The following is a 21,932-nucleotide window of genomic DNA, read 5'->3' on the forward strand; positions in this document are numbered from 1 at the left end:
ATTATAGGTGAGGTCGTGGCAATGCAAGCTTCACTTAAATCTGTAAATGTGATAGGCACTCCTGCTTGGTGCATTCCTACTAGACCTTGGTCCTAGATGTACCTGGGGTCCTGAGGTAGGAGGGTTACACTATACAAATAGCTTTCTGGAACATGGTGCTGTGCTAAGGTATAAGCAAAGGGGAGAGGATGTGGTCTGAAGGCTAGACTGCTGACTTTGGAGTTGGGAAACCAAGGTTCGAGCCTCGGGGTCAACTCCACATCCTATGATTCTGGGCAAATTACTTAATCTCCTTGTGACTACCCAAAAAAACGAATGTGTCCTTGTGTAATGTAACTGTTGCTCATGTAAAGGGCTCCAATAACTTCTGGTTGAGTTTGTGCTATATAAATCTGCAAAAAAAAAACTCTGACAATCCCCCACAGACCACCTTTCAGGTTCCTGTGCAGTTCCAGTAATGATTGAAAAAGGGGAGCTGGCTGCATTTAGAGACATTGCACATTTACCCTGCTCATAGTTCCACAACAGTCACAAATGACAGATGGGGCGGTAGGGCAGAGGTTTAAGGAGGAAACATGAACAGTAGTTTGTTAGAAGTCTTTTTTGTGTTTTACTCCAGAAAAAACAAATACTAAAAACATTGAGAAAAACATGTTCTAAAACAAGGCAAGATAGCTCCAGTGATTGGTCTGACCATCTGACCCCGTCAGCTGGCAATACTTAGCTCAATCCCCTATATTTTGCAAATGAAGGCAGAGGCCACACAATATGGTCGTTCTCGGTCTACTTTAAGGATCTTGAGCAAGAGCAGTGGAGACCTATCACGTGGTACATGCGCGCATGAGCAATTGTAACACACACAGCAGATCTGTGACTCATTAGCGAACATGTGTTTCCTTTACTGCTTCCCACACCACCACTGATAGCTATGTCCTTGTCAAAATGTTGTTTTACTTTTTGTGCCTGACTTAAACATACAAAAGAACAGTTATATGTTGACCCCCACACACTCTAAAGCACAAAAGAGCAATTAAATTATGTGGAATGTGTGATGCAAATTAATATACACATAAAAATAACATTTATAAGTTTTGCAAATGTTTGTGCAATATTTTGCATATGTTTATCCAAGTGTATCACTTATCTCAATCTTGTATATGTTAATGCTTTTTGTTTTTGCAGTATGGTGTTTTTTTCTTTTACTCTGCATTGTTGCCTTTTTGCATTTTCAATTTTTTTTATCAGTGCTCCACCGTTTTTACCTTTTCATGTTTAATTAATAATTTTGAAGGCTTTTATAATATTGAGGCCTACGACTCATAAGAATAAATACGGAACACAGTGCTGAATTACTTCAATGATCCCAAAGACTCAGTGAACAAGGTCCTTAGGGGTTTTGTGAACTTCTCAGATGTCATGGTTAGTACCATTGGGTTATTAACAGTGACTAGAACATTTATTGTCCCCTCCAGTACTGCGCCTGCACAAGATTGCATTTTGTACAGTGCATAAATGCCTGTGATGGACCCTAACTCAGGGCCCAACTTCAGACTTAGTAGCAGGCCCAGATGGGCCGTTGCGGGCATTGGCCATTTTCCCATTAGCCTGGAAGGGTGATGTCTGAATTTGCATTGGTGGGGACTGTTTTTATTACTGTGTTCCGGTTTTGCAGCAGTGCTGGCATATCGGCTCCCAGTAACAAATGCAGCAGGGGGCTGGTCCATCAAAATTGCCAGGGCTGCTTTGGGTTCCCAGACCAGCGCAGCTTAGTAGTGATGAGACTTTGGTTTAGTCTTTCGCCATTGGGTTCAATTTGAGGTATATGAAGAACTTCCTTCTGCTGGACGGTGCGTAATGGTCGAAAGAAGAAAAGTTTCATGACTTTTGAGGTGATACATGGAGTGTGGATCATTCTTTGGAGTTGGAGGAGTGCGGAAATAAATACTGTATGAATTCTGCTTATTCCCCTATTCTGAACAGCGTTTTGCCAACGCTTAGTCAAGAATCACCTGATTCTAGGCAGCATTTAAGTATTTATTTCCTACATTTTCTGAGGTGTGATATTGGATTTAGATTGTGGGTCACCATGCCTGACCCTTGTGAGAGTGAATGTAGTGGTACCAAAGGAGGTAGCTGACTGTGCTGATCGTGGTAGAGCTAAAAAGGCTAGAAAAGTGTGTAAGGTTTTATAATGTTGGAATTATATCATCACAAGCTGAAAAAGTGTCTGATCAGTTCTATCAGAAGATGAAAACTCACTGACTTCCAAAGCCACACAATCAGCAGAAGAGGTGTTATACAAATGTCTACAATAAGACGTACAATTACATAACATAACATGACCTAATGCCATTATATAGACGCTTGCTTAAACTCAAGAAAGCAGAAAAACCCGGACAACCCATAATCCTCATCAGAATCACAACTCTGTTAATGTATAACGAGTGGGCTTTAGTACTGCAAAGTGATTGCTTGTCGGCATACCACTGATATGCAAATAAAATCCAAATATTACCATCTTGCCTACTATTTGTTGCAGTGTAATAGTATTATGATAAAAACTGATGCAATAGAGCACTTGTAGATGGCAATAGACAGAGACTGTTATCCCTCCAGTTTATCAATAAAGGCACATATTTTTATCTGCTTTCCTTTGGCGGCATAAATACACAACTGTTACATGATTTTACTTTCTGCACCAGGTCAGTCTGTAATCTGCCGCCCCATTCAGCTCTTGTCCTGCACCAAAAATCTTCTCAGCAGAGCTGAATGCCAACAAACGGGATCAGGAACCTTTTTAGGTCTCACCTGAGACAGTGCATGCACTGTAGCTTGCAAGACAGTCTGTTTACTAAAAGGGGCTTAGAGTCTGCTCATTGCTTACAATTTGTTGGCTTCATTGTATGTCTTATATGCTGCCTCCTAATTGGCCTGCACATGCCGGTTTCACTTCCTCTTCTTTCATTTGGAGCATGGACCAAGTACTGATTGCTTGATTGAATAGTGTCCTTCTGCTGCTCGCACTGTCAATGAGAGACTGTTTTTTCCTTCTTCATCCCCTGTCCTCTTCACGGTTGCTTCTTCCCTCCTACCACTCTCCTGTTGTCTGTGTTGCTTGTTCCCTTCCACCCTCCCTCCTGTTGTCTGTGTTGCCCCCTCACCAGCATAAAAAAGCTCCATTATGTGGCCAGCCCTGGTCAGGTCATAGCCCTATACTCTACAGTTTCCTTGTTGCTTCTTACTTCCCCAACTTCCTGTTGCAAAGCAATACCTATTGGTTTTGCCAATGCTTATTTTATTTACATTGAGCGCAGGTCTCCTTAAGTGCTTCAAAATGTAAAGGTTCAGAAAGAGATTATGAAAGAAATTATAAAAGAAAGAAATCTGTGTTTGTCATTGTTTACTACCAGTCTATGGGATGTAATACAAACATGCAGAGGACACATATGGTAAAACTAAGACAATTGAATCCTTTTATTTGATTTATTCTATTTATGTATATCCTACAGCATGATATAGGGAGCTCATACCATTTTAGGCCACATTTGCATAATTATAGAACTTTGGTGGAGACAGAGAAACGGATCAAATGGTGTTGTGGATAAAGTGGTAGGGCAACAATGCCTTGATTTAGAACCTTCCCGGCAAAACATCAGTATTGTCACTTACGGGAAATCATTTCCACCGTATTTAGAAAATTTACAGGAAAATTGGGGAATGCTATCAACGTTTATTTTGGCCCCAGTCCCGTGGCAGCAAAAGGATGCCAGCTACGGTTACTGAAAATCCTATTAGGAGTGCGGAATTACCATCATGCGGACCGGTAAATTCTGCAATTATTGCAATTCTGCATATTAAAAAAAGGAGGGTAATTTTGAAGCCCAACTGGTTCCTATGTTCTGTGGCATTACCAGTGGGGTTTAGATGACACAGGAGTATCATGAGTCACATAACCACAGCTTTAAAGTGCAAGTTGCAGTTCTCAGACCCAGAAGTATCAACCTTGCCACTATGACTTTAGTGGCTAGTGCGATAGTTTAATGGTGTGGGCTTTGGAGGTTTGACAGAAGTTTGTAGAATCCAATTACCAAACAATCTTTTTTTACTTGCAGGCTTCTGAACAACTTCCCCTGCCCTTTGCTTCTCACCCATTTGTCTTCCACATCTACGTGGCCTGCAACACCCAAAACATAAAAGAAGAGTTTCAAAAAGTTGTAACATTGAAACACTAAAGTAGTTGCTGAGCAAACAGTTTTGAAGACAGGTTTTCAGTGCAGTGATGAACACAACATCACTCTGCTCCATGCCATGTAGATATTATTGTCCCGGTTTCTCCTTTGATCAGGTGAAATTACACCTTGTCACCCGGTGTGAATGCTAATCACAAAAATGAATTACTTGTAATAATAGTTGTCAACAGAATAAAAGGACTTGTTGCTTTGCTAAGCAGATTCCAAGTGCCACTTAAAACTATATGCAGAATGTCCCAAAGAGTGTGTTTCTCTGAACATACTTTCAGAGCATTTTATCTCAACCCTGTAGCAAACAGTTAAACATATTTACGTGTCTATTAAAGGAAGAATTACTAAAGAGTAAATAATGTGAATTAAATTTAGCTCATTTCAAATGTTTGAAACATGATAAGTAATCTTAAGTGTGACAATGTACTGTGCAAACAGGCAATATCACTGATAGAAGAGTGTCATATGTCATAAAAAAAACAATGAGTATAACCAAAATAAAGTAACAAGTGGAGTGCTTCAATTAAATTAATCTCATCCATTGGTAATTACTCTGGGCCACATTCCAGTACATAATTGTTTTGCTCACTGCGTAATTTGAGAGAGAGACCATCTATGTGCAATTCAGTCTATATCTCACCCCAGTAGGAATGGCCCAGCCCAAATGGGAGGTACTACTCAAGACTAATGGGGAGGAAATTGTGCAGGCTGAAGGCAAGTTAATGAATCAGGTGGATAGACACAAAATGATTAAAACTGAGGGAGAGTAAATGTTTAATGGCAAAGAAAAATACATTTTTTGAGGAAGATTGAGAGAAATAGGTACAGGCTTGTGGAAGAACAAATCACCGGTTAAGAAAATTGAGGGCCAGATTTACAAACATTTTGCGTCATGGTTATACCACTTTTGTGACACAGCCATGACCAAAATGCTAGTAGATATTTACAAAGCCATGCCAAGGGCGATTTGCGCTGCTTGTGTGGCTTTGTAAAAAAAGAAAAATAACACAACGCAGCAGCTTGCACTTCGTTGCATTACATTTCATTCTGAGGCAGTCCAAGGGTGGATCCTGGGCATTCCCAGGCACCTATCTATGGAGTTCATGCAATTCCAGATTCACAAACGTTTGTAAAACCAGGGACTGTGTGAAAAATCCTTTTGTCTCCCCATTTTTTCTTTTTTCTATGTGTGCTTAACCCCTTCCACGCTCATGACGAGCTGGGCTCGTCATGAGGTAGCCTCCTCGCACGCTCATGACGAGCCCAGCTCGTCATGAAACATGGGAATGATCAAATCCCAGCACAGGAGGGGAAAATGCATAGCATCGATCTGGTTAATCTGTTGCACCCACAGAAAGAGGAAAATGCCTTGAGTGATTGTTTTTGTGTAGGAAGGTATCTCTTAGTATACTCACAGGTAAGTGAAAGTGTTCAGTCAGAGTGGAGGATTTGCCAGAACAATGCATTTCCCTGCTGGTCCCACTACAGTTTATAGTGGCCTTCTGGAGTCCATCGGTAAACATAAATATATTCAGTTTAGACGCATGTTTCTTGAAAAACATCTGAATATTTTTTATGGGCCCCAAACGTATTGCAACCAGGGCTAGTTAGTTCAAAATCTATGTTATTATTCCAATCGTGTTTGTTGCATTATCAACATTTTACACCTATTTTCATTTTATAAAGTTCTAATTTGTTGTAACTTCGTGTTTATTCTTCTTTCTATTATTATTATTATTTTTATTTGTAGTAGAAGAATTACTCTATTACTAATATTATTATTATTATTAATAAGAATATTACCACTGCTACTACTGATAATATCAATAATAATGTTTCATTGTTAAGTGCCTCTACATTTCTAGTTTTTGTTACTTATTTGTACCTATATTACAAATGGAGGTGTGGTTTTGAAACAGAAACATACATTTTAAAGTCTGAAGCATTCATATTTTTTTCTGGTTTGGTTATAAATGTAATATTTGAAACTGTGCTCTAGTGAAAATGTCCTTCTGTTAAACTTGAAAAACAAAAATAACCGTACACTAACAATAGGTTGTGATATTTCTTGATTCCCCAAAACTGAGGATCAGTGCATATGCATTTCCAAAAATGTTTCCTCTTTTAGACTGAAATGACATTGAAGTCTATTATAGGCTCGTAGGCTACATATGAATACACCCATTATATTGTAGTTGGAAAAATCTTGCTTTTAAAACACAGATAATGAGTATGTGCAATTTTCTTCTAAACCAAATAAAAACATACCTGCAAACACATTTAGTGAAAACACTTTAGAGCAAGACTAATGTAAAAAGATAAAGGGTGTCTACAGTGAAGCTTCCCTTGTCTTCAATGAAGTTCTGCTTTTGTTTCTTTGTCAAAAGTAGGTTGAATGGCAAGGCAGCTTTCAATACGTGTCCTTTTTTACTTTCTATGAGATAGAAACTAAGAAATTTCTATAAGGAAGGCTCTCTTTTTTTTGTCTCTACTTAAGAAGAAGAAAGAGTAAAAAAGGCATTTTTAAATGCGCCTGATTATCTTTATATTGACATTAAATGCAATATGGGTTTAGGCCTCATCATGGGACCGAGACAGCTCTGGTCATGATCACTGATGATATCTGGATGGCTGTGGACAGGGGTCAGCGAGTGGTTCTGGCACTCCTGGACATGTCTGCAGCATTCGATGTTGTGGATCATTCCATCCTGCTCAGGAGATTGGAGGGAACTTATATAGCTGGAAAAGCCTTAGACTGGTGCGGCTCTTATCTATCTGACCGCGAGCAGGCAGTGCAACTCCCTCCTTTTCGCTCCAGCTTTGTCGCACTAAAGCAGGGAGTTCCTCAGAGCTCCTTTCTCAGTCTCACTGTGTTTAATGTATACATCCAACCTCTCATTAAACTCATATGTGGGCTGGGAATGACCTTTGACTCTTTTCAACAGAGCATGAAGAGAATAGTTGACTAGCTTACAAACAACTCGCTGCAGTTTGATGCTAGCAAGATGGAGACCATGACCTGCTGGATGGGGAGGGCAGGCGTCCGTCATCTAAATGATTTCTGCTCAACAGGCGATGGGTCAGTTCCTGTATGGGCAGACTCCGTAAGTGTTCTGGGGATACAACTAGACTCCATCCTCTTGTGAGTAGACCATACAAAGAAGACATTCAATATCTGCTTTGCTCTTATGAGAGCTTTAAGTAAAATCCTTCCACTTATTCTGAACAATTGGCACTCCTGCATTATCCGTAGTACCATCATAAGCCTGATTGATTATTGTAATGCCCTTTTTATTTGCGCACCTAAGACAATAAAGCATCTCTCACAAACTCAAGCTTCCAAACTGGCGCTTGGACAGAAATGGATATCCTCCAACTCTACAGCCTTTAACTCCTTGCACTGGTTGCCAGCGAAAAAAAGAATTTCTTGTAAAGTAGCCTGCTTGATGCACAAGATGGTATACCAGCAGACACTTCACATCCAGGCAGATGGAATTGCGCCGTACCAACCAGGCAGATTACTCTACTCAGTCTCTGCGCATAAACTCAAGAATGCGCGAGCCGGAGGCAGACCCTACTCAGTTCAGGGACCCAAATTATAGAACAGTATACCAACACACAATTGACTGACTCTCGACCATTTATCAATCAGGAAGTTCCTGAAAACGTGTATCTACAGGAAGTAGTTTCCCCTCAAAATGGCCAGGCTTATGTCCTCCAGCATCAAGATACCCGTGGGGTTGCAGTTGCGCTTAACAAATGTTTTCTAATAACGATACTAATAATACATGTAGCTAGGGCTGCATTTCCATGACACATGTATATTATGTATATATTTTTCCTATGCAAAAAATTGTGAATTCATTATTCAGGGTATGGAAGTCTAGACCTTAGTAATGAGACATAATCACATTAAAATCAGATTTGAACCTGGAAACCAAAGTAACACTGTTTTGCTCTACAGTCCAAGAAGCTAATGGGAAGTATATCATAGCCAGTAGCTTCACTATCAAACACTCATTTGATATACAGAGGCAACTTTGGAAGTGAAGCATAACATATGTGTATTGCATTCTGATTTAGAGATTTGCAGAGGAAATTCATTATTGATGTGTGTTAAGACTATTAGCAACAATTTTGTGCTGTTTTCCCTCTGTAATTTCCGTCACCATTTTCTTCATGTTAGTAGCAAAATTACTATGTCTTTATGGTGTGTTTAATTGCATCACCGATGCAGTAAAATCCCACAATTCAGAGTAGTTTTACTTCTACACTGTAATTAATATTCCAATGGGAAACTGCAGATTTTACCTGTTAAATCAGGTGTCCACTAGACTAGATGGCCATGAGCTCATCAATTTGAAGTCAGACAGAAGACTAGAGTTTACATTCACCAATCAGTATTTTATATTGTTGCTTTGTTATGTAGGCATTTCTTTCTAATGCCCACAACAAGACCTACTGTTTCACACCAAAGTGATGTCTCTTTCCTCCTTTGTCATGATTCTTCACAGATTTAAAATCTATAACTGAGGATGGCGATGCCCACGCAACTCAATCATTTCCAACATCTGATGTCACCTTCACTAACAATTCAAAATGAAACAGCTTCACTAAAACAGAAGTACATCCACATGACAAAGAAGAAACAGAGGAAATCACCAGTGACAGTTTCATCACAGAGGCACATTGCAGTAAGATGCTGATTCTGATCAGCCATCACAGATGTACATAAGAGCAAGACATTGAGTCTCATCCTCTCCATCTTCAAGGCTAAAGCGAAATCATCAAATCTGCTATGTTAAACAGAATGCAAATGATAATGCCATATTGTTTTCCCCTTACATGCCTTGCAATATAGTATTCATGGTCTTCTGTTCTCCAGATTCCTAGAATATGTGCTAAGCTTGCAAATATTGTATAAATTGCTACACTCCAACTGATGGGCTATGTTGAAATTAATCAGAATGCGAAGTCTTCATTTACTCATTCTTCATCCATCTCAACAGGAATAGTACTTTGTTCAGTCATATCTGTATAACTGTTTGTTGTCTAGGGTGGGACCCCGAGGTACACTTTGCCAGATTATAGACAATGGCCTTGTCTTTCAGTATCAGCTTGGTTCAGGCAGCAATACTGTTTAGGAATTTGCCCCCCACCAATATTACATCTTCTGTACAGTTTCTCTCCAAAACATGGATCTGTAGAACTATTGATATTTTAGAAACAGTGTTTAACATTAGATTAAGGTTCAAAAGCTAAACATATATTAAAAAGAGTGACACCTGTCACTAGAAAGGCCCACCTTACATCCTCAGGGTATTTATTGATCTTCAGTCACCTGATCAGTGCACATATCTTAGAGAATTAATTATGATAATCTCTTTAGGCATACTCTGGAGAATGAATCCCAATGGGTGCCAGTGTCAGTTGTGGCTGCTCGTACACATTTCTGATTCACCTGTTGCATCAGGGTGGCTATCAAAATATGCCCTTGGAGAGCAACACATCTCTGAGAATCTTCTTTGTCCCTAGGTTCAACTTGAAGCAATGAGGTATGAGAATACCTTTACCTACAAAAAAGAGTTACAAGGTATTTGCGTGGCAGGCAAGTTGAATAGTAAATAGGAGGGACTAATGTCATAGCTGGATAGTTGGATTATTGGGAAGGATTTGAAAGTGATCCTTCATGCAACTGAAAGGTAGGAGATATGTTAAATGCTTCAGGACATGTGCTCCTATTTATTCAAATCTGTACAAATAGACAAAGCTGTTGAGCACAACATTTTGAATAGAATGTATCTGTAGCACTGAAAAATAGTGAATATATGCTCAATCAATCCTGATATTGATTAAGAAGTAAACCTCTGTGGCTTAATTATGCAAAGAGAAAGTCAGACTGTGACTCAAAGGGATATAGAAAAACATTATTAGTAGCATTTTAACGAAGAATATATATGTCAACAACTGGAACTTGTCCATTACTAACAAGAAATCACATAGATCACCATTTTGTATGTTAGATTATGAAAACACATGTTGAAATAGTAACTGTTGCCTTTTGAGGAAGTAGAGTTATTGTCTCTCACACAAAAGTGAAAAGAGATAATCTCATATCAGGAAGGCTAAAATCCAGCCAAACTCCACTTTTTTTAGAAACAAGATTTTAATTTAATTGTGTATGTGCAAGGAGTGACTAAGTAACATACTGCTTGATTGGACATGTATGGATTTACACACCTAGTAGATTGGCATCCTACGTGTGATTACAAAAACGTGCACTGGGTATGGTTAATTGAGGAAAGGAACTGAGGTGGGCACCACAAAGCGGGAGGAAAGCATATTTAGTAGTATCATTAATATTCAAACCAGTCCAGTGATTGTGAAAACAATTTAGTAAAAAATGATACCAGTTAATTAAATCTGTAGCTCTTTCACACCCACACTGTCTAATGTAATCTTTTTGTTGTGCACTCTTGTGCAAATCACAGGATATTATGGCTTACGAACAGCATTTGTTGATTGTGCTGATATAAACAAAACTGGGACTTGCATGCAGAAACAATAATAACAAATAAATATACAACCAATGGGTGTGGTGAATAACCCAAAAAATGTGTTGGCTTATTCAACCAGGGAACATGCTGATGTCCACTCACTTTTCTTACCTGGTCAAAAGTTTATGACATTGAAATAATATTCTGTCGAACTCACCTGTATGACAACTGCATGTGAATTTAACATTTGGATAAAGTATAGGTACAATATTATAATTAAAGAGTGCTTGTAAACCACAAAGAAAGAAGGATCTCTGGTGAAGTGAATTCTGAGTTCTGTGGAGAGACAGGTGCACAGCCAGCTGCTTCAGCTAAAGCCATCGAGACTGCCCGAAACCTACCTGCAATCTCTGGTGATTGTCCAAATTCTTAGTTGAAATGGGACTCCAAATTGGTACACCCAGCCACCACAGATGAGTAGTATCTTCTTGAGCTTTAACCATCAGCAGGGGTTCTAGTTACTACATGGAGAGATTTGTATTACACTATATAAACCTACAGAGTCTCAATCATAAATGCTGAGGGGCCTACTTATAAAAGTATTTTGGACGCAAAGTAGTACTCCAGTACATACTTGTGTTTGCCTTTATGAATTGTCCCACAAAACATCTAAAATGGGAATAAATTAGGTTTTTAGGGAATAATCATATGTAAAATTAGTACGAATTTGCTGGGGCTTATTCACAAAGCCACGTAGGAAAAGATGAAAGAGTACTCTTATAGTACACCTTCCTGCACCCATAAATGCTTTTGTACATTGTCCGAGTGTGCCAATCTACATCACGCTAACACACTAGAGGTTGGATGGCAGCTAACCCCTCCAAAAGTGCTAGCAGGCTATTGTGTCATTCCCCATCTCCTGATGGAAGTAGCATTATGAACCCCATCTGTGACCCTTCCTAATCAATATGCAGAAGTGTTTCAGCAGTCAGTTACTGTTTGTCTGGCAACCAGCTGAATTGTCTCTGCAGCATTAGCAAATTAAGCATACAAATCAAATCACGTTTCTGCAATTCCTACCCAAGCAAAGACTAGAAGAAGACTAGAAGTAGAAACTCGGTTAAGGGGTAATATCATCTGCCAAGCAAAAGCCAGAGTCTCCTGCCAATGAAATGGTTAAGGGATAGCCCACTGTGTAGTCTTGCCTACTTGGTATAATGCTATTAGTGATTGTTAAAGTACCAATTTTACAGACAATTACAGCTACACTATGTACTGAGTAATTATTGTGCTTGTCACACATCTTGTTGTATTAGTCACTCAAAGTAATGTGTTTCTGGGCTCCAAATTCTTATGTAATTTTAATTGCATATAACTGCCCTCAATATTATTCTTTCCAGAACACCCCCTGTAGAACCATAATAATCAATGTTAGGATTGTGAATCACACTTCAACAAATCATCCCACACATGCCAGCCTAAATTGTGAGCAACAGATTACTTTCTTCTAAATGTCGTGAAATTGGCAGATTTCTCCACACTTCCTCTTTTCCTCCAAATTAGGTCTTCCAGTTGCTCTTGTCTACTCTCTCTCACATTTCTGGTAAATTTCAAGCTGCAAAAAGCCTCCTGATGAATCACTGACCACTCATCCTTCCATTACTGGAATCTTGCTTGTGACACTTCTTTTATCTATTGACCAATCCGCTTTATGTTCATGGGTTAGGCACGTAGTTGTGAATCATTCTAGTCACTCCATTCCCATTGATTGCCTCATATCCATAGTCCTGCTCTTATCCTAAAAACCATCAATATGTCAACGGTTACCTCTGCATATTCCATACCCTCAAGGGATGTTCTCCTTCTATCAGCTTCTTCTGACCTAAGATCAAACTCTTCTTTCATACATTGAAAGATCCTGAAAGGTATACACTTTCTAACTTCATGAAATCTTAATCTTGCTCTCTCAACAACATCATTCTCAACATCTTTATCCTTCTAGAAGACACATAAGCTGCTGTCCCTCTGAACACCATCAAACTGCTTAGGTGAACCCAATCTTCCTCTGGAAACCATTTGGTCATAAAACTAGGCAGTTCTATTTGCAGAAACAATGATCCCTTTCATTAACAGAGCTAGACTATTACAAAGAAGCCCATATAGCCAAAACATAAAAAGCTCTTTAAAACAATTCAGAAATCAAGGTTCAAAGCAAACTGTATCGTGCTGCATAAAAATTATCACAATACATTTTACATAGTCATAAACCATACACCGAAATAGAAATATACACATACAATATAATATATACAGACTTTTAAAAACCTATTAAACAAGAGACATCAAAGGGCATAGCCAACTAAAAAACTTGCAACAATAGTGAAAATCTACTGTCGTGCAAAACAAAGCAGGCAAACCAACAGCAGAAAATAATTACAGTGGCCTACAGTTAGTTCTAATATTTCAAACTGACCCTAAAACATTCGCCATTGTAAAGACACAGTCGGGTATATGTGTACTTTGTAAAAAGAAAGAAAGTTAGTGACCTTTCTTTATAATATAAGAACATTTAATGTAGTACTGCCTCAATAGTGCACAAAGAGGGCAAAAATGACATAAACTTAATTGCTACTCCTTGACAATTACATGCAGATGGTGAAGGGAAGAGAACCATTTTTTGCCCTAATCTTCTGTCATGTCTAGACAGACCCCTCAATGGAAATCTTCTCAAAGACGGGGTACTTATTGAATGTAAGTATGGTTTCTTGTCCCATCTTACCTTAATCATCAAGAGAAACCTGACCTAGACAAACATGCGTCAACACAAACTATCAAAGAGTTTCAGGACAACAAAGGTCCTACAGAAATCATTGGGTCCACAAATGACCTGGACAATAATTTCAATAAGAGTCACACCCTTTGTCTTTTTTCTGCCCTCTGTTTTGCATTTTCTGATAGTTCTTTTGCCCTCTGTTTTGTCCTTTTCTGCTCTGTTTTGTCTTTTCTGCTCGTTTTCAGCCCTCTGTTTGGCCTACCTGCTCTGTTTTGTCTTTTCAGCTTGTTTTTCTGCCCTCTGTTTTGTCTTTTCTGCTCGTTTTCTGCCCTCTGTTTCACCTTTTCCCGCTCATTTCCTCCCTCTTTCCACTTTTTCCCTCTTCCTGCCATTTCACTCCTCTTTACCCCCAGCGACGTGCCCTTCCCCAGGACCTACTTAATGGAGGGCGCAGCACGACTCGATTTAGAAGGTCCTCGTGCCAGCTCCCCGTGGGACAGTTCTCCTGTCCAGCTCACCCACAGTCCACTACCCTCTCCTGCCTACCTACCTGCTGCCATCTGTTTGTGCCTTTTCTGCTCATTTATTGCTGTGTTTTACCTTTTCTGCTTGTTTTTCTGCCCTCTGTTTGACCTTTTTATGTTCATATGTTTCCTCTTCCTAACATTTCTTCAAGACCTGGCTTATTGACGGAGACCTCGCACCCCAGCTCCCAGATACCCCCAGGGGAGAAGGTGCAGTGCTCTACAAATGCTGATTGATTGATTAAACATAGCCCTACCCAAAATAAAACACTTGACTCCATTATCATGGCTATAAATCCCAAGGCCATTTCAACCTTTCAGTGTTCCCTAGCAAAGTTCAGTAAAGTTCTCAGAAAACTAGTTTCCGCTGTGACCATCCCATCTGAACACAGGTTATATGGCCCACAATTGCCCCATAAAAAATGGCATCTACAGACCTAACCAAAAAGAAAGTTGGAGATAGAATGTCTTCCAAAGAGAAGGTCAAACGTACTATATCACTCACATTTTGATTCAAAACCCATCACTGTTTAACGTCTGAGGGTTCAAAGAGATGGGCCCAAAACAAAATACTCAAGGAGTCAAAGAGGAGTATTGTTTCTTTTCCCTCCCTATCAATCTGAACAATACTGAAATGAAAGAATTCACATAGGCTATTGTCATAAATACCAGCTCTGAAGAGTTGTGTACCACATGCTTCTCTATAAATAAACTGCTAGTTATTGTTTGCTACCATGTCTCTTTTTGACACCGGTTTAACGCTCACCTTTGTTCTGTTGCCTAAATGTTTCACCTGAGCTCCTACTATCTACAGATGTATTCTGCTAGATTTGCATTTTCCCATGAAGATGCCACTTCCACCCATTTGATGAATGAATATACTGACCTGAAGTAACTTCATCGCTGCGGCGCGAATTCTGCCGCAGTGCTGGACATTCCTATCGTGGTCATGACGGCTCCCGGCCGTCATCAGCACACGCCCACCGTGACTCATGACGGCCGGGAGCCGTCATGAGCATGGAAGAGGTTAAAAGTCAGAAGCTAAATCATTAGCTGCATTCCTCTTACATCAACGTTCCAAAACCTTTCAAGAAATTTGACTTTAAACTCTTCGTTAATTTGCCATCTGTGAGTGCAGTAGCCATAGATAGCTATCGACCTACTATCTGTCTCCCATGGCCATCAAAGTCACCATGAGCCCTTATAGAGGTCCATCTGTAAAACGTCTTCAAATTCATCAGCCAATGGAAGTCTGACTTCTTACAGACCCATGAGAGAGACAATCCTCCTAGTGTTGGTCTGGAATCATATCGGTGTCCTTAATGGCTTGGAATTGTCTCTTCATTTTGCACTACAAGTTGCAGTTATTGAAAAACTGCTGTACATGGTGTTCTCTTGTTAACTAGTGGTGGGGTCCAGGAGCTCTAAAACCTCTCATTGGTGAGACAAATTATTAATATTATTGGCCAAACATAAGTAATTCACAGCCACTTTCTTAAATTAGCATGCCACAAGTCCCCGAGAACCTAGAGAATACTGTCTCTAGCTACTGCCATTAAATGGCTACATTATAGCTCAGAGTGAAAGCTCAGGGTTCTGTCATGGTCCTTCTACTAATATGCTAATGACAACCAAATACAGCTGTGCATCAGTGGCTGACAAAACACATTTAGCATGCTTAAATGTCTACAGAAACATCAAAGCCACTGGCTTATGCTCATGTCACCTTTTAATCACCCCCATCATTACAGTGACCTGTTTTTGCTTCTGCTGAGACATCAACGTATGTGATACACTATCAGTGAGATTTAGTGAGAGCTCCCTTTTTTTCCTTCCCAGTTTGCTAGATGCAGCACTTTACAAATTATTAGTTTCAAGCTGGTCATTTCTAATCCCTACTATATTTGCTTTGAAAAAGACCAACTCTATAGAATACAACATGCTCCAAGAATAAAACTCTGAAAGTTAATTTTTTCTGTCTTCCTTATTTTTAGCCAGAGATATCATCTTTTTTATGCAAGATGACGTACTTTTATGTGAGCAGTAACTCCATGCCAAAATAGATGTATCATCTGCAGATCATTTGATTGATAGCGTAGTGTGTGCTATATGAAGACCAAAGCTTTAGCAAAACTTGATGTAGCATAACATAATGGAACAAAAATAACATAAAAATGCATTACTTGACAGACCATATAATAACAGATGTATAGCTTACCATAGTATAATATAACATTACTAAGCATAACAGTAATACCTATCAGGATGCTTGATTTCTATTTCTTGACAGAATAAAGTAGTAAATATTGAATACTAATTTGACTGACACGCTAACACACTACTCCCAAACTTTATTATTACATCATGATTTCCTCTTTCTCCTTTGGTGTCATCACTGGTCACCTGAAAGAGTATTATTAGTCTGATTAAGAAATCACACCTTCATCCCTTTGACCTTTACATTATTGGACCACTGCAGTTTCTCATATCTTTTGAAAGATGTTTGAGGAACATGTTACTGTGTATCTACATCAAAACTAGGAAACCGAATGGCAGATAATCGGGGTTCAACTTATTAAGGGACACAAACTCTAATATCTTCTGTGTTTATAGCAGCCTGCTTAAAAATCAAGCCCGTGTTCCATCCTATTCACTAATTTCCTTAGAAACCTTTGGAATGTTTGTTGCTGTGAAGTACTTTTTGAACATCTTAGAAACATGAAATTGATGGTAAACCATTCCCTGTGAAGCTTCAGTTCCTTCCTCACATATCACTCTTACTCCACTTCTACAACATATTATCTGAAACACTCTCACTTTCCAATTCTGTTGTACATGAAAGTAATGTAATCATTACTCAAGTTATCTCTCTTAATATTTACCTTGCAATGAGGATATAATGTATCTCTGTGTACTAGAGAATGTTGACCAAACAGTGCTAAATTTGGAAAATCCTATTGACTCAGTTATCCTATCTGGAGATTTAAACAACTCATTAGCAATTCTCATCTGGGTCAATGATATTATACCTAATAGGAAATTATAGAATATACTGCTCTTGCTCTTCCCTGATTTCAGATTGAATAAAAAGGAAAATAAGCCAAAGGAGACAAATAAAAGGGAAGATAGAATGGGTACATTCAGAAAATTATAAAATTTTTGACCCACTCCTGAATAAGAGCACTAATGATTAAGATACATTAAATATACCTGAAGAAGTACCTATGCCTGAAAGTGCCCATCAGTTTCTTATGACAAGGCCGATATCACAGACACCAGCAGGAACATCCACCAGAGCGAGGCTACCTCAATATGAGTGTAGAAAGTACAGATGTCTTAAAGTCTTGCACTACCTCGACCTACCATTCAGCAAGAAAATCCTAACAGTGGAAAAGAGCACCACTGTCCTGCTCATTAAACCTAGTACTTTACACCCACTGCTGTAATTGAGCAGCAGAGTGAATCTTGCGGGAGCCCTAGTACTGTACTGCCTCCTTTGGAATACTGCAATACCTGCATACCTTGGAAATGAAAAATACTGTAGAACAGCCAGAACCAGCCAACATTACTCTGCATAACTCAGAGGAAAATGGATTACAATTAATAACCATAAAAGAAGAGCTGCTTTTGCACCTGTTGGTAGCCAGCCAGTGGAATAAAAAATTATGAATCAAGGTCTCTGCACAATGCACATAGTCTTTTAGAATAATCACATTTAGAGTGCAGTCCTCTGAGACATCTTACAGGATTGCCTAATGGTTCTGCTTAGCCTATTATCTGCTGGGGAAATCTACCATGTTGAAAAAGGCATCAGTTGTAATCCAGGCTTGTCTGGGACCACTTTCTCACAAAGATGGAACTAAGCTACCTCATAAGGACCCTTAGAAACGTCCATCTGCTGAGGCATAAATCCAACCTCTTTAGTTAACTAACACAAGACCCTCCCCTCAGCAAAGGCACAAGGGTGACAATCTGAAACACCACAAGATATGATGTCCGATCACATGATACGTATATAAACTTCCTAACCCTATTCTCAATATATTCCTGTTTTCCAACTATTTAAATTGCTGGGCATTATTCGACTAAGTGATTGCAATCATTTCCCAGTGGCTATATCCCGTAGTGGGTTTTTGACCAGCAAGTTATCCATGCTTACAAATGAAGCAATAGTGTAGTCCAATTCCAACTGAAAAATGATGGAGACAAGTAAATTGTCATATAATTGAAAAATAAAACTATAGAATGATGTAAGTGAGGTGCCTACAAAATGATATGAAAACATGCTGGAAAAACAGAGTAAACATTTTTTTTTAATTACTAAAAGAAAAAGAGTCACATGGAAGTTCATTAAAATTGGACTGTTATATTTGATAACTTAAATTGTAAAGATGCAAAGGCTTTGTGCCGAAAATAATACGGCAGTGAAAGCCCAAAACTAACGGAAGTCAAATGGATATTATACACAAATATCTTATATGACCCATCTACCACTTAAATAAGTTTGCCCGCAGCTAAGGAAAGTGGTTTAATATCCCAAAACCAAAGGTAATTGTTAAAACAGTTCAACAATCAATACCTTTCCATGCTCCATGACTTGATGAGATTCCAAATCTCTATATTAAAAGAAACCCCAGAGACGTATTTATCTTTTTTTATACATTTGTTGAAAGAAGCAGTATCCATGAGCAGGGAAAATGTGTAAGACGGTTGTGGTTCTGGTCTTAATATTTGCAAAAATTTACTTATGCATTTACAAAGCTTTCAAATTGGCCATAACATATTTGCTGTTTGCAGAAGGGTTTATGTAGAGGTACCCAAACAATAAACATATTTAGGTCTTTTATGCAGCCAGTGTGGTATTAAAAACATTTAACATATTTTATGCATATAATGACTTATTGACTTTACGGCTCCATTTCCTCCAGTAGATCAACATATTTTATGAGAAAATGGCATTCCACACAAATATATGAGCTACAATATGATTTTGTGCATATAAATATCATACTAAAAATACAGCTACTCGCAAGGTCCTTAATAGTGTTTCAGCTCTGTTGTCTTTATATTTGTTATTTCACATGAGATGTTTTTATCAAGTGGGCTGTTTTATTGCAGTTTCAACCCTTTAAAAATGAATTAGACAAATATGATCAAACTACTTTTGCATTTAGAAGGAATAGTTGCCCAAGGTATTGATACCATTGAAAAATCCGAAAGTTGAATCAGTTCTAGATGTGTATCTAGAAATCATATTATGTAAGACATTCTCCAGAAAATGCTTTTAATTTCTTAAAAATGTGCTGATGCCTACTGAAAATCATTGCCTTTGTAATGTTATGGCAATCATGTTTTATAATCGTAATCTGGTATAATTTGAGGATGTTTGTGTTTTCATGCTGTTTCTCACATGTTTTCCCCACTTTTCACACCAAAAACTGTTTGTGAAACACGTCAATTTGTAATCCCAATATGGTTTGTAACCCATTACAGGCCCATCAGGATTGCCGCAGCAACTCATAATAAGGCCCTATGAGTTGGGTCCAACGTTAACTGGGGTAGATTTATGATTCATAGATTAAAAACATTTTCAGGACAAGATTCCACTTCTGCAAATGGAGGGAGCAAGGTACATAATTCAGGTGCTGAATAGAATTTTAAGGGTGTATGTCGAAACCACACAGGCATTTTTCCCAGCATGCCTTTATAACAGGGTCCGAACCCCGAACGTGTCTTTACAACGCATTCCATTACTCTGCAAGTAGTTACAATGTTTTGCTTTAGGGAAAGCATTGGAGTTGGAACAGTATAATTTACTATTCCAATTCCAGTCTGTGCAACAGTACAGAAAGTGTTGGACTTAGAAGATCCGACATCAATCCAATTACACTTCCCTTAAGTCTAGTCGTTGTAATGACTTGTGGGGTAAATTAATGCATTGTAAAGATGCGTTCGTGGTTGGAACCACGTTGTAAAGGCACAGCATGGTTCGAGCCGTGGAGTAAAGGCTGTTTTCAGAATTTTAGACATAGCAGGTTAAATGATGGATTCACCTCTCTTAAGCAATGTTTCTTCTTTTAATTACTGTCATTTAGATCTGTATATTTAAGATCAATGTTAAGAAAATGAAACATAAGGCCAATTTAAACTGCAACACTGTTTTTGTAATGGTGGGAATAATTACATATGCTATTTATTAGAAAATTACGCTAATGTTTGCAAATCGCTTCTTGTGAATTACAAAATTTAATTTTTATTAATTGAAATGTTTGTAATTTAAGTAATGTATATACATAGATATTGTTTTTTGTTTATATGGATTTAACAAGTGAATGCAAACAAATGTGTGTTGTTTGTAGTTTGTATGTTTTTATAATGCTAAATAAACTTTAATAAAGATGTAACCATTCAATAACCAAGCTTGTCTATTTGTCATCATAAAGCTCTAAATAACTGAGATGTTTGTCAGGCCTCTTCCACATCCTCTATTGTCTTTAATGTTTAACACAATCCTTGAGGTGATCTGAGGATCGAGTTTCAGAGCAACTTTCAAACGTATGCTGATGACTAAGAAAAATACCCTACACTTGACTACAGCAAAAGAGACCTCCACTAATCGCAAACTGCCTAAAAACCATCAATGTTTTAATGAAGAACAAAATATTGCCTGACAGAATCTAAGTGGTCCATTTTTCTTTCTTCTGCAATTACTGAGTATGAGGATCCTGGGTGCACTTCCATACTTGGTAAAACCACATGTCCACAGATATTTCCCGCATGCTTATTTGAGATTGAAATCTCCCTGGAATCAGGAAACTACATATATGAAGACAGGGGTTTCCTCGGTCTACATGTTAATCACCATACCAGTGAATTTAAGTCATAATGTCGAGGTTCAGCTGAAATCTTTAATTCCAGCCCCTGTTCTTGCACCTCTGAATACAAGGCTACACCTAATGTATTCTATTGATGAATGTGGGTTGATCATTGTTTTGGATTTGTGTATGTTTTAAGATCTTGATTCTAATATTGAGCACACATGTATGTCTAATACATAGTCATACACGTTAAGTTAGTATTCACTCAGATTTTCGAATCAGGTATTCATGGGTATTGTACTTATGAGTCTTTGGCACCATGTATGATGTTGCTATGCTGTTTTATAGCTGGATCATTAAATACAATTTTGTTTCCTTTGGCCTCATTTTCACGCCTGGGATTGGTTGTCTTCTCATTTAGGGAGGACATGGCCAGCCAGTTCAGAATGGTCTATTGTTCTAACTGTCAGTACAGGCACATTCTAACGACAATGTGAACAATACTTGATAGAATGGGGATCTGCTAAAGTTTGAGTGATTAAGATTAATTCAAGCAGTCAATTAATTGCAATTTTCTTTTCTCAGACAGTCACACATCATTGCATGCCTAAATATACATGAGGGTTGTGTGATGGAACCATGCATGCGTTTGCCACGAATGCCGGTTCCATGCAGTCTGTACAACCCAAATCTTAACCACGAATATGCCTTTAGCACCAATGCCTTTACAATGATTTATAGTGTCAAAACATGTATGGCAACCACATTACCGTGGTTAAGACTTGCCCCCCCTGCCCCCGCCCTGAGTCCCAAAACAACCCTCTTCCTCCTGTAAACCAACCCTGAGTCCTAAAAACGTCCCTGCCTCATTCCTAAATACTACCCCACCCTCCCCTAAGCCCTAAAAATATGCCCGACCTCCCCCTGATCCTTAAAAATTAGCCCGCCCTTCCTTAATCCCTAAAAACGACTCGAGCCGAGCCCTAAAAACTATGCCTGAAAACTACCCCAATCCCCTTCCCCTGAAAACTACCACAAACCCCTCACCCCAGACAACTACCCCTGCCCCCACCCCTGAA

The 21,932-nt window shown here is 38.7% G+C and overlaps 1 protein-coding gene across 6 annotated transcripts in view; it reads left to right on the forward strand.

Moving 5' to 3' along the window:
- The window catches only part of ZNF536 (zinc finger protein 536), a 1,021,749-nt gene that overhangs the window by 687,629 nt on the left and 312,188 nt on the right, over positions 1–21,932 (forward strand). For 2 of the 6 annotated variants that reach the window (XM_078671210.1, XM_078671211.1), the window contains one exon: positions 8,756–20,454. The exons of the other annotated variants lie outside the window; for them this stretch is intronic. In XM_078671210.1, the coding sequence (XP_078527336.1) occupies positions 8,756–8,774 (19 nt within the window). In that variant the 3' untranslated portion in view covers positions 8,775–20,454. Of the gene's footprint in view, positions 1–8,755; positions 20,455–21,932 lie in introns of those variants that run through there. 6 annotated transcript variants of the gene reach the window in all.

The sequence above is a fragment of the Lissotriton helveticus genome, chromosome 12, assembly GCF_964261635.1.
Source record: "Lissotriton helveticus chromosome 12, aLisHel1.1, whole genome shotgun sequence".
NCBI classification, from domain to species: Eukaryota; Metazoa; Chordata; class Amphibia; order Caudata; family Salamandridae; genus Lissotriton; species Lissotriton helveticus.